The 12,358-nt window shown below is 50.6% G+C and overlaps 2 protein-coding genes across 2 annotated transcripts in view; both read left to right on the top strand.

Annotated features, from left to right (window-relative positions):
- TMPRSS13 (transmembrane serine protease 13) overlaps positions 1-4,849 on the top strand; it is a gene marked incomplete at both ends in the record, with an annotated part of 63,881 nt that extends 59,032 nt beyond the window's left edge. The window contains 4 exons of the mRNA XM_080717788.1: positions 1,952-2,003; positions 2,828-2,885; positions 3,193-3,255; positions 4,757-4,849. Coding sequence (XP_080573914.1) covers positions 1,952-2,003; positions 2,828-2,885; positions 3,193-3,255; positions 4,757-4,849 — 266 coding nt within the window. The remainder of the gene's footprint in view (positions 1-1,951; positions 2,004-2,827; positions 2,886-3,192; positions 3,256-4,756) is intronic.
- A 4,468-nt stretch (positions 4,850-9,317) lies between these two features.
- On the top strand, positions 9,318-11,974 carry LOC308276259 (FXYD domain-containing ion transport regulator 6; the record flags this gene model as incomplete). The annotated part of the gene is made up of 6 exons (XM_080714902.1): positions 9,318-9,375; positions 9,938-9,976; positions 10,097-10,171; positions 10,744-10,780; positions 11,469-11,518; positions 11,946-11,974. 6 exons carry the CDS (start codon positions 9,318-9,320, stop codon positions 11,972-11,974), a joined length of 288 nt encoding a protein of 95 aa, XP_080571028.1.
- Between the last annotated feature and the right edge of the window lie 384 nt (positions 11,975-12,358).

Below are 12,358 nucleotides of genomic sequence, written 5' to 3' on the forward strand. Positions count from 1 at the left end.
TATAAATTATTTTCATTATTTTCTTCACGCTGCCATAACTGCCAGGGAGGCAGTAAAGAAGACTAGGAAGTACACAGAATTTGGAATAAACACAGAATTAGGTGACGATCCCAGCTGTGCTGCTCTTAGCTGCCGGGCAGGGTAACTTTGAGCCAGCCTTCCTTCCTTCTTCCCTTTCTTCCTCAATGCTTTTTGTTTGTTTTTCTTAAACTGGGGATTCACCAGGGGCATTCTACCTCTGAACTATGCCCCCAGCCCTTTTAGTTTTTTGTTTTGAAACAGGGTCTCACTGAGTTGCTGAGGCTGGCTTCAAACTTGTGATCCTCCTATAAATAAAAAGGCAACCAAACTGGATCCTACTGTCTCAGCCTCCCAAGCCCTGGAATTACAGGCGTGTGCCTCCATGCCCAGCTCGAGCCTCCCATTTTCTAGCCTGTAAAATGGTCATGATAACCATGTTGTGCATTGTTGTGATGTTTCTCTGAGGTAGTGCTTGTGAGGTTGTGTGGCAGATTAGCTGTCCTTCAAGTGTCTGGTGTTAGTACCATCATTGCCAGCATCAGCAGCCTCACATTCAATCCACACATGGTTAGGGCAGGAGTGGGTACCTTATCACACAGTTTCTGTCTTTTCACAGCCACAAGTATATTGGAGGGTACCTCCTACCATGACACCCTGAACTCAAGGAGAGGAGGACCAGGGTCACCTTGGGAGCAGCCTGAGACTTTGCAGAAGTGCCCTTGGCCATGCCAGCACCTCGGGGCCAGCCCTTCTAGAGAGACACATTGAAGGGGTCCCTCGTGAGAGCAGTGGCTTCTGCTTGAAGGACTTGAGGAGGAGGAAGATTGGGTATCCTGGGCATGGGGGTACCCGGAGGACCTCAAGGGCCATCCTCAGCTCTGTGGGCTCCTGGCTGACCCGCCCTGCTGTGTTGCCCTCTCTCTGCCTGCAGCCTCAGGTGACGAGGGAGTGCAGGGTGGCCCAGCAAGGACCTCAGGGCGAGGACAGCTTGCTCCATGTTCCCTCCTGAGCAGATATTCCTCTCTCTCCTGTCTGGTCTTTACCTCCCTTTGCTTCTCCCTTGTGTCCTTCCGCTGAGTGGCTGAGAGGCAGGAGTGCTGAGCGGGTTGGGGAGTGGTCTCTGGGGCCAGGATGCATGTTTGAGCCTGGGCTCTGCTACTTTCTAGTCTGGGACTCTGGATAAGTGACCAAAGCTCCAGGCCTCCGTGTTGCCCATCTATGAAATAGGAGTGGTCCTAACAACAGCTGCTGCCTGGGGCTTTTGTGAGGATCCAGTGAGTTAATGTGGGTAAACCACTCAGGATGGAATGCGAGCACTAACACAAGTTGCAAGTTGCTGTCACAGTGCTTTACAGTTTACAAAGAGCCCTCACATGCGTTATCTCCCTTGACCTTTTCAGTGGCCTTGGGAACAGGCTGGCTGCATCCGCACTGCCTGCCCACACGCCCACTCTCACCTCCTCAGCTGCAGGAGTCATCTGTAATCTGTAATCCAAGGAAGGACTCCAAATTCTCGTGGGGGGGGGGGTGCTGTCTCATTCACCTGGCACATTCCGCTGTCCCTGAATATGCATGAAGCTAGAGACATGGGGGTGCTTGCTTGGCAGAGCCCCTTTCCTGTGGCCATCTTTGCTGGGCCTTGCAGCCTCAGCCTTCCTCACTGGGATAGGAGCAAGGAGCTGAGTGGCAGCTGCTGGGGGCAGTGGGTCCTTGGGAGACAGTGCAGGTGGCTTGCCCTTCGCCACTGAGCATGGAGCCCTCCTCCTGCGGTTTGTCAGGAGGGCTGGAGTCTGGGGATGGCTCTCTGCTCCTTTCACTAGTAGGCGGCAGTTTCTTTCCTTGTACATGGGTTCACTGTTAACCAAGGGCCTTAGGATGTTAAGGAGTGGGCTCTGGGGCCTGAATTCCTCACTCTCCTGTCCTGGGGAAGGCAGACAGTGGGAACAGGCCCTTGCCACCATTCTGGCTGCTGGCGTGGTGAGGTTGGTGCGCAGCGTGGATGTGAAAAGTATCGGCAGGCTGAGGACTGCAAAAGAGGCCCAGGACTGAAGGCGCCTCGGCAGACTGGTCGGATGTCCTGGCTGAGAAGTCGATCGTGTTCCCCAAACATTAGCAAGGCTCACTCTTCAGGGTAAATAGAGGAGGGCGGTCTGACCTTTTTGTGTTAAGCAAGACCTTTTGGAGACAAGGACTGACTCAGAGGCCCCCTCATTCCCACTCCACTGTGAGGGTGAGGAAACGGGGTGCCTGCCCTCTGGAGGCCCCCTTCTAGACATGAGCCATCTCTCCTGTCCCTAAAGCCAATGCTGCCCCCTTGTGTCTTCAATCCAACCTTATATTCCAACCAGCAGAGCCTGTGTGCTACATCCCTCTGCCTCTCTTCTCTGCCCCAGCCACCTTCATTCCTTGATGGGCCTGGTCTTCTAACCAGGGGCCCTAGGCCTTGCTCAGTCATCCCCTGTGCACCCAGCACATCAGAGCAGCAGACAGGAGCGAGGGCTGTGCACTGAGCCAGGCTCTTCCCACTGGCTGCTTGAATCAGCCACCTCTCCTCTCACATAGATTGTAAGAGCCTTCTTTTGTACTGTTCTAACCTGTGCTGGCATTCTGTGAGGCTGAGGCCTTGAGATGGACCTGCAGCTCAGTTATGCTTTATTTATACACAGTTAGACCTTCTTTTTATTAGCAAAGATGTAGAGATGTCAGTCTAAATCATGTCCATCAGCCTCAACTCCGGAGCCCAGGCATTCTGTGACCCCATGTGAGGTTCCTGTGGGCCTGTCCTCTCTGTGTGGCGTCCCACCAGGACCCAGGTGATCCCAGAGCTTGTCGTCCAGGGGCTGAGCCTGCAGGAAGGCCAGCAGGTGGGATGGGGGAGAAGGTGAGCCCAGGAGGCAGGCACAAGGGTGGGTTGATGAAGTTTTACTGTAATTTGGAGCCTCTGCCTCCAAGGGAGGTTGTTTCTGAGTTGTTTTTACAATAGAACTGGGTATTCTGGTCCATTTCACTGCTGTGTGGAATCAGAAATAATCTAACATGTTGCTGTATCATCTATGCTGGCTTTTCTTCCCCAGCAGCTTTACCCAGCAATTAAGTGAAATTATGTGACTCAGCATGGAAAGGTAACCACCAAAGGAGCTCTTCTCCCTGAATCCTCCTGTGTGCGAGCAGGCTCCTGGTGGCAGACTGGTGGTGGAAGAAGTCACCAGGGGACTGCAGCTGCTGCCGCCCCGGGTGGGATGCTGGCTGCTTATTGAGAGGAGAGAGATGGGTGGGGCTCGAGTTCTTTCCCATCATATGAGGTAGCTCTTTCCCATATGAGGTAGAGGAAGCAAATGGGATCTGTCCACTTTCTAAGCAAGAGAATATTCTAAATGATCTTGAGTCAGAGACCTGGACAGCAGGGAAGTGAGGAGATGCCAGAGTCCCTGCTTCAGCAGTGGTGGTTTCTCAGGTGTCCTATCCCAGCGAGCCAGGTCCTGGGGCGAGGCAGGGCCTGGGACCTTAAGACGAGGAGCCTCCCCTCTAATGGAAATGCATAGAGTGTTCCTGAGCCTCCTCCCCAGCTCCACCCAATTCTTTTTGCTTTAGTACTGAGGATTGAACCCAGGAGCTTTCTACCTCTGAGCTACACCCCAGCCCTTTTAATTTTTTTTTTAAACAGGGTCTCAACTAAGTTGCTGAAGGTCTCACTAAGTTTCTAAGGCTGATCTCAAATGTGTGATCCTTCTAGCTCACCCTCCAAGTACTAGGATTACAGACATGTGCCACCACCCAATTCTGTCTTGCTTGCCCCTTGCCTAGCGATTCCTCCCTCTTCTCTCCCATACATGCCTCAAACTCTGTGGCCTGGAGACATTTATCACTTTCACTGCCTCCTAACCTCAATTCCCACCAGCCCCAGGCTGGAAGGAGAGAAAAAGGAATGTGTGAGAACTGGAAGGGTAGGAATAGGCAGGGGTGAAGGGGCCTGTGGGGGGGAAGGGGGACTCTGAGATAGAGTTCCTTGGTTCAGCCTGCAGACAAAAGCGCCCTGTGTCACCTCAAAGGCTCTGTGTGTGCTTGGCCCTCGACTTTGGGCCAGTGCCTGCTGTAGCACTGAGATTTATCAAGCTGGGTATGGGGCCAAGAGGCACGGGGTAGGGGATGTGCTGGGGGTGGCTGATGTGGTCAGGACCCAGCGGGAGCTTGGAGGAGAACAAGGCCGGTGCATTTTCCCAGTACATGACAGTCTTTTTTTTTTTTTAGCACACTGGAACTTGATCAGGAGTATTTTTTTGGAGTGCAGAGATAGGCCTTGGCTTTTCGGTGTGAACTTTGGGACTCTCTGCAGTCTAGTTCAGCCATCTCAGCCTGCCCAGCCTCCAGACTTCCCTCAGACAGGTCAGTCACTGTTTTGGAAACGGCAACATGAGTGGGCTGCCATTGCAGCCCTTCTGTACCACACAGACGTGTAGTACAGAGGGCAGCCCTCCCTCCTGCTGAACTGAGTCCAGACCCTCTCGGGAGTGCCTTGGGGTTCCTCCTGAGCTGGGACTAGCCTGACTGTTGCTCCTTTCCATTTCCCTGCTTGCTTTCCCCCATCCTGTGGCCTCTGCCACCATGCCTTCCTCTTCTCTTTGCCAATCAGAATCTTCAAGGTTCAGTCAAAACTTCCATGGGAGCCTCCAGAGTTTCCCATTGCACCCCACCCTTCTCCCGTTCCCCACACTTATGCACAGTCTCCACCTCTTAGGAGATTGTCTTCACGCCTGCCCACCTGTCAGAGCTCCTTGCTGCCAACCCTGCCTCTCCCCAGCAGCTAAGGCTGCGTGTGGCTGACCCATAGGCCTTTTGCAGACCCAGGATGGCACAGCACCTCCTAGGATTCCTTGTTTGTCGAATCTGTGAACCCAGGCATCTGTAGAGAGGGTTGTGGGAGGCTGAGGGTCCTGAGCTGCTGCACCACGCCTACTCCAGAAGGGCCCCCCTTGCCTAACAGCCTCTGTGGCTAGAGCTGAGAAGCGCAGCCCACTGTCCTTCCCTCTGGCACTTCTGATCAAGTATTCACATCAAGGCCCCTAGGATTTGAAGGCTTTTAAAAGTGTCTGTTTTTTTAGTCTGGTTTCATCCTCCAGATCCAGAGTCCAGCCTCCCTGCTGGCTGCAAGGAACAGAAGGATCAGATATAATTTAAAGATATAATTTGCAGATGGGAGTTGGTTCGGGAAGTCGCAATAAACAAGCCAAAATTTTAAAAAAAGATGTAAGATTTTACATGTAACGGGTGCACAATATTTATTTAATACTTTGAAAAAAATGTACCTAAGAAAATATGATTGCATGAATTGTTGAAGGAACTTTCCACTGTAAAAATAATTGATCCCAGATTTGTTCTAACAGTGCTTGGCTTACGAGAAGGAAGGAAAATACCCAGACCAGTCACCATGTCTCTTTATATAGCAAACACTATCTAAAAAGCCCAAAACTAAAAAGCTGTGGCAAAACACTGGATTATGTGTTCTGTAAAGAGAATTGAAGCAGACGCTCTGTCAGAGTGAAATCTGATTGACTGCACCCGGCAGACCCTTCTCTAGTGGGCCCCGTGGGTTGGGAAGCCCAACCTGAGACTCCTGCTTCAAGCCCAGGACCCTCAAGAGGGATAAATGGCTCCAGGTTGGTGTCTGCCACCCTCAGTCTCCATGAACAATTACAATACATTCTCTCTGGAGGAGACTATCATTTTAAGACTCTCAGTTTCCCACAGGTTAAGTCTAGCAACTGGGAGTTCAAAGTCAAAGGTTATCAGACACAGAAAAACAGAGTCACTATTGCTTGAAAGACAGAGAAACAAGTGGATTTAGACTCCCAAGGATTTAAGATTTTGGAATTATCAGATAAAAATTATACAATAACTATATAGGAAATATTGAAAGAAATAAAAGGTAGATCCTAAAAATGAACAGGCAATGAAGACTGACCAAATGACCAAATAACTGAAAAAAGAACCCTTAATTATTTGCTGCTTGGGTCTCTCTGGAGGGGTGCCTGAGTGTTCTTAAAATCAGGTAGTGAGCCGGGCGTGGTGGTGCACGCTTGTAATCCATTTGGGAGGCTGAGACCGGAGGATCGCGGTTCACAGTCAACCTCAGCTCCTTAGTAAGGCCCTCTGCAATTTAGTGAGACCCTGTTTCAAAATAAGGAATAAAAAAATAGGGCAGGGGGTGTAACTCGAAGGTTGAATGCCTCTGGGTTCCATCCCCAGACCCGCAAAAAAAAAAAACAAAACAAAACAAAAAAAAAAACAAAAACCAGGCAGTGAACTTTCTCAGAACATGTACTCTGAGTGGGTAGAGGAGGACCAGGGGAAGCTGTGGTCCTTTTATCACCCAGTAGGTATTGGGAGTGACATACTATCACTTCTGCCATGTTATGGTCATTGTCTAGCCCTGATTCGTACAGAAGGAATCAACTTCACAAGGGTCTGACACCCAGAGGCCTTGGGACTGTCCTAAAAGCCGACTGCTACACACGGGCAGAGCTATTGTTCTCACAAAGCACAAGTACAAATATCTACAAGATTAAAAAAAAAAGAACAACCAAAATATTATACAACAATAGCATATATATATCAGAAGGGGCTGATTTGTATTGCTTTATTTTCAGAGCATCGTGCCTAGTAATGATTATAGCTCTTAGCTTTGAACTTTAGAAATCTTTGTTGAGTACATATGGTAAATTCTAAAGGTAACCACTAAAATATTAGAAAGAGATTGTACAATTTCTAAATCAGTAGAAAAAGTGAATGGGAGAGAGAGAAGAAAGAAGAGAAGAGAAGAGAAGAGAGAGAGAGAGAGAGAGAGAGAGAGAGAGAGAGAGAGAGAGATATGAATAGGTAGGTAGGTAGGTAGGTAGGTAGGTAGGTAGGTAGGTAGGTACAGGAAAAGTTGGGGGGGGGGATAGCAAAAATCAGACCAAATGAATCAATAGTAATAATAAATGAAGTTAATCTGATGATTATTAGAGGTTGTGAAGTTGCATTTTCAACTATATATTCAGCTTTTTTCTATTTATAAGATGCACACATAACACATAAGAACACAGAAAGTTAGAAAGTAAAATAGAATTCAAGACAGAGGATCATTGTATAATTCTAAAAGACTCAACTCAGGATAATAAGACAACTCTAAACTTATCGTTCGAATTTTGTAAGAAACTCAGGGATAACTTTCTAAATCCTCCTTATGGTGGATTTTAAGGTACCTGTTTCAATTTTGGTAACTAACTCAGTCAAAATCATGAAAAAGCATAGAAATTTGAACAAAGCAGTTAATCATCTTTGTGTGTGTGTGTGTGTGTGTGTGTGTGTGTGTGTGTGTGTGTGTGTGTGTTATTGGAGGTCAAACCTGGGGCCTTGTGTGCGTGAGGCAAGTGTTCTACCACTGAGGTATAAACTCAGCCCAATATTAATTTAATGAGCATATAGAACTTTCATCCCAACAATAAAGAAATCTACAGTCTTCTAAGCATACCTAAAATCTATTTTCTAGCTGCATTATACTGTGCTAACTATAGGTGCAGTGTTGTACAGCAGATCTCAAGAATGTATTTTATACCTGTTGATTAGGAACTTTGTTAAAAGAAGAGCATGAGGGGAAGCTTATATATATTGTATGTTCTGCATTTTAGGATACTGGTTAAACTCTGGGAGAGAGGTAAATGCAGCAGTATTGTAACATTCTAGTTTTTAAGTAACTTGTTTATGGCTGCTTTATTACTACCCTTCAGTGTGTGTGCTACATGTGTTTTTATGCATATGACATACATGTAAACTTTAAAAGAAATGCAGATGTGAAATGAGATAGCATTGCAAACAAAAGACCGCCTTTTTTTTTTTTTTTTTTTTGCGAGTCTGGGGATGGAACCAGGGGCATTCAACCTTCTAGCTACACCCCCTGCCCTATTTTTTATTCTTTATTTTGAAACAGGTTCTCACTAAGTTGCAGAGGGCCTTACTAAATAGCTGAGGGTGTCTGCGAACCGCAATCCTCTGGTTTCAGCCTCCCAAAAGCTGGAATTACAAGTGTGCACCACCACGCCTGGCCCCAAAGACTGCATACACACACACACACACACACACACACACACACACACACACACACACACCAATCAAGCATGGGATTGATGGAGGGGGAGGGAATGGGATGGGGATTGGATGAGGGCTAATTGGATGATGTGTGCTTGTATATCCTCTCAAGTCTTGTATTCCAATGTAATATATTATTACAATGCACCAAAAGACTGCCTTTTGATAAAGGCATTTTAAGTTTCCTGGACTTTCCTGGGCCCTGGGTGTAGTTGTACTGACCCCTGATGGTTGGGAGGTGAAAGGCAGCCAGAGTGGCTTAGCCAGGGTCTGGGGAAAGCCACACTGCTGACTACTCTCAGACCAAGCAGATGCCTGGGGCATGGCCATTCTCACCCCACGTGGGAAGAGGCATATATCCTTGGGCTTTCCTGAGCCAGATTCCTGTCCCTTCCCTCTGGTTCTGTATCACCGTCCTTTAAGCCCAAGAGTGAGCATACAACTTCACCAAAATCTGACTCTGCCTTCTACTTTCACCTCATGGCCCATCACAGAGCCCACTCACCAGATGCCAGCACTCCAGCACTCCTGAGCAAAGTTCAGCATCTCCTGGGGAAGGAGAAGCCAGGCACTGTTACTCAGAACGCCAGATTCCTTCTGTTAAGTCATTTTTGGGAAACTTTCTTCCAGCTCTCGACTTGGGGCCTTCAGAAGAGAGGCTTCCTCTGAAGTGGAGAGCTGTCCACTGTCAGGGTTTCCAGAAAATCTAGTGGCCAGCCAGTGTCCCTTCCCACCTGCTGGCTGGATAAGAGGGATGTTGATTTACTGCCCACCTCCGAACTGATATAAAAAAGAATTTCTGATGGGGGTGTTGGCTATGGGAAGAAGCCAGGAAGCCTCACATCTTAACAAACTAGAGATGGCCACAGAGGGGAGCCTGGAGAGGACACAGATGATCTCTCACGGTCCTCAGGCTCCGGAAGCTTTTCTGATTCTGTTGTATTTGTTGAGTTGATGCGCACAGAGTGCTTTGTTAAAGATTCTGATGAATCTCGATTGCTTGGGTATGGGTGGTTCAGACTACCAGACTGAGGATGCTCAGTGCAGCCGGCAGTTTGACGTGGCCTGGGTCAGCCTGATGGTGTGTGTGTGGTGGTGGTGGGTGGTGGTGTGTGGAGGGATCCTGTCCAGGGAATAGCATCTTCCTCTCTCTGCCCCCAGACACCATGGAGATGGAGGTGGTGTTCATCTTCCTCTGCAGCCTGCTGGCTCCCATGGTCCTGGCCAGTGGTAAGTACCCTTGGGATAAGGCTGTGCCACGATGACAGCCCCAGCTCTTTCTGGAGGAAGATTTTGGCGCTTTGGGACATGAGAATTGGGGAGAGAGTTCTTGGGTTCTTTGAGTCTGGCCAGAGGCCCCTCCCTGAAGTCAGCAACAAAGAAAGTTCTGGAAGATAGCAGACATTCACAGACCCTAACCCAGCCTGCCCACCTTTCCCTACATGGGTCCTGTTAGGTCTACTTCTAAACCCTCTCAACCCTCCAGACCCTATCAGCCTTTTGACTTGCACATCAGTATCTAAACCATTATTAACCAATTCTGGCCTCATGCCTCATAAGGCCTTCCTTGGCCTCAGTTTCCCCTCTCTGGGGCTCTGAGCCATGCCTGTCCTTGGTCTCAGGTTGACCTTAAACCCAACAGGCCCGCCTGCCCCTGCATTTCCAGTATCCCTGCTTCCTGGGTCCTGCTCCTGGAATCCCTTGATGGGTCTGAGGTCTGAGGTGGGATGGGATATCCCACAATGGGCAGCTGTCTTCCTTTTGACCACGTTACTTCTGTTTACTTCTGTAGCCGCTGAGCAGGAGAAGGAAAAGGACCCTTTCCACTATGGTGAGTGGCCTTGGTGACCTGGGGTGTGGGAGTGGGGGACTGGGGTGCAGTCCATCGAGGAGGGACAGGATGCTCTCCCGGCCCTGCCTCACCTCCATCTCTCCCTGACTTCTTTGGCAGACTACCATACCCTGAGGATTGGGGGATTGGTGTTTGCTGTGATCCTCTTCTCCGTTGGGATCCTCCTTATCCTAAGTAAGTTTCTTTGTTTCTTGTCCACTGTGGCCACCAGGCAGGTGGAGGACAGTGTAAAAGCTTAGCCATTCTGTGTCTGGGAGAGGGAGGGAAGCATCTGCCCTCACTGTTGTCTCCAGGACCTAATACAAGACTAGGCTCATAGCAAGTGCTCAGCAAGACAGCAAAGCATGAACAAAGGAGAGGCAGCTGACAGCGAGAATAGACAGGCTGAGTGGCAGGTGGCTCTCCCCGCCCTGCACCCACTGGGCACCAGCAGACAGCCACCGGAAATAGGAGGGAGGTGCTCCAGAGAGTGCTCCCAGGGATGTGCCCCGAGTCTGCTTTCCCCACCTGAGCCTGGTCTGCGCGGAGCCCTTGTGCATTGCGTGATCAAGTGCATGGTGGGGTGTAGACACCGCCTGCCTTGGTCCCAGATGAATCCTGCCCCAACCCAAGACTACTGCGGACGGCTGTGTGAGAGTGTACTGCCCAGGCCTGGAGTGCCACGTGGCCCCCACCCTGCAGGTTCTCAGGGCAGCCCTGCTGTAGCCAGGTGGGAGCAGGCCTAAGACAGTGTCTTTGCCTTTTAGGTCGCAGGTGCAAGTGTGGTTTCAGCCAGAAGCCCCGGTAAGGAGACCATGGTATGGGGGGGGGGTGGCCTAGGGGACAGGGAGGGGCCTCCAGTGCTATTCTCTTGGGTTCTTGTCTCAGAAAATGTGAGGGGCAGGGGTGTGAATCTGAGGGCTGCCAGGAGACTGAGGCAGACGAGAAGTCAGACATTGAGAGCCATCCTCTGACTTGTGTGGGTAACGGGCCACCTACGAAAGAAAGTGCTGGACCCTTGTCTGGGAGGCAGCCGGGCCTGGGGGAAGGGAAGCAGAGGGCCTCCTGTTCTCTCCTGAGGTCTAGGTCCTTTCTATGGGACCCAAGACATCATCCCTGCTTCCCACCTGTCTATGGGGCTCTTTGAGCCAAATATGGGCACGTCCCTTTAGTCCACCTGTTCCTCCAAAAGCATCTCTGGCTCTCAGAACCCCAGTTCTGCAACAGGGCATACCTAAGTCTCCAGGGCTCCAGGACACTCTTCCTGGTGCTTAGTCCTCTTAGGGGCCCAAGCTGAAGGGCTGGTCGCTCCTCTGACTCTGTCCCATTCCGTCCTGATGTCTCCCTTGACCCCATGTCCCCCATGGTGGAAAGCAATGAAATGCCTCAGATGGGACGGCTCCCGGGTGGCCCTGCTGCAGCAGGGAGGGTGGTGATGCTCTGAGTTTGTCCTGGAGCCTTCTGACAGGCTATTTGTCCCTTCTTCTCTCAGGGCTCCAGGGGACGAGGAAGCCCAGGTGGAAAACCTCATCACCGCAAACGGTAATGTCCCTGCCACCTGCCCGCGTGGAGCAGAGCGGAGGGCCCTTATCTGACCCAGGGAGGGATGTCGCCAGGTGCCACAGCCCCTTACCAGATGTGCCCTGTGCTGCCAGGATGGGGCTCGCCAGGGCTGCTGTGATGCTGCCCCTCTCCTGCACCAAGCAGGCCTCCACTAGCAGCTGTCACTATTTGCAGAGAACCTGCTTTGTGCGCAGCACAGATGTCCCCATGTTCGGTGTGCTCCCTGCCCCATGTGGTAGGGGTCTTACAGCCGGGAGACCCATGCAGATTCCCATGCCCAGCACACGACACAGTGAGGAGTGTCCCCCAGGCAGTGTGACTTGAAATACTACATCAGGCAGGGGGCAGCTGGCATGGCCAGCCCTGGAGAGATCCAGACACTACAGGCTTCTGATTTTCTCTCCAGCAGTGGAGCCCCAGAAAGCGGAGAACTGAAGCACAGCCTTCGGTGGGAAGGTAAGACACCCTGGTCCCTCTGGTCCCCATCACTTTCCTCATCCAGCCCAGGTGGAAGGAACAGCAGGGCAGTCAGCCCCAGAAACACCAGGGGTCCCACATCTGTACACAGCCCGGAGGCCTTCCCCGCTGCTGCACAGGCGGGATTAGAGGGAGGGAGCGAAAAGCTCGCAGTGTCATAGGAACATGAAGAAAATGGCTTCCAATAAGGAATCAGAAAGTACTTAGGCCGGGCATGGTGGCACAGGTTTGTAATCCCCGCGCTTGGGAGGCGGAGACAGGAGGATCGCGCAGGTTCGAAGCCAGCCGGGCTGGCTTAAGAGACCCTGTTTCCAAAAATAAAATAAAATAGGTTAGGTCTGG

Source organism: Muscardinus avellanarius (genome assembly GCF_963383645.1).
Source record: "Muscardinus avellanarius genome assembly, chromosome: 1".
In the NCBI taxonomy this organism is placed as follows: Eukaryota; Metazoa; Chordata; class Mammalia; order Rodentia; family Gliridae; genus Muscardinus; species Muscardinus avellanarius.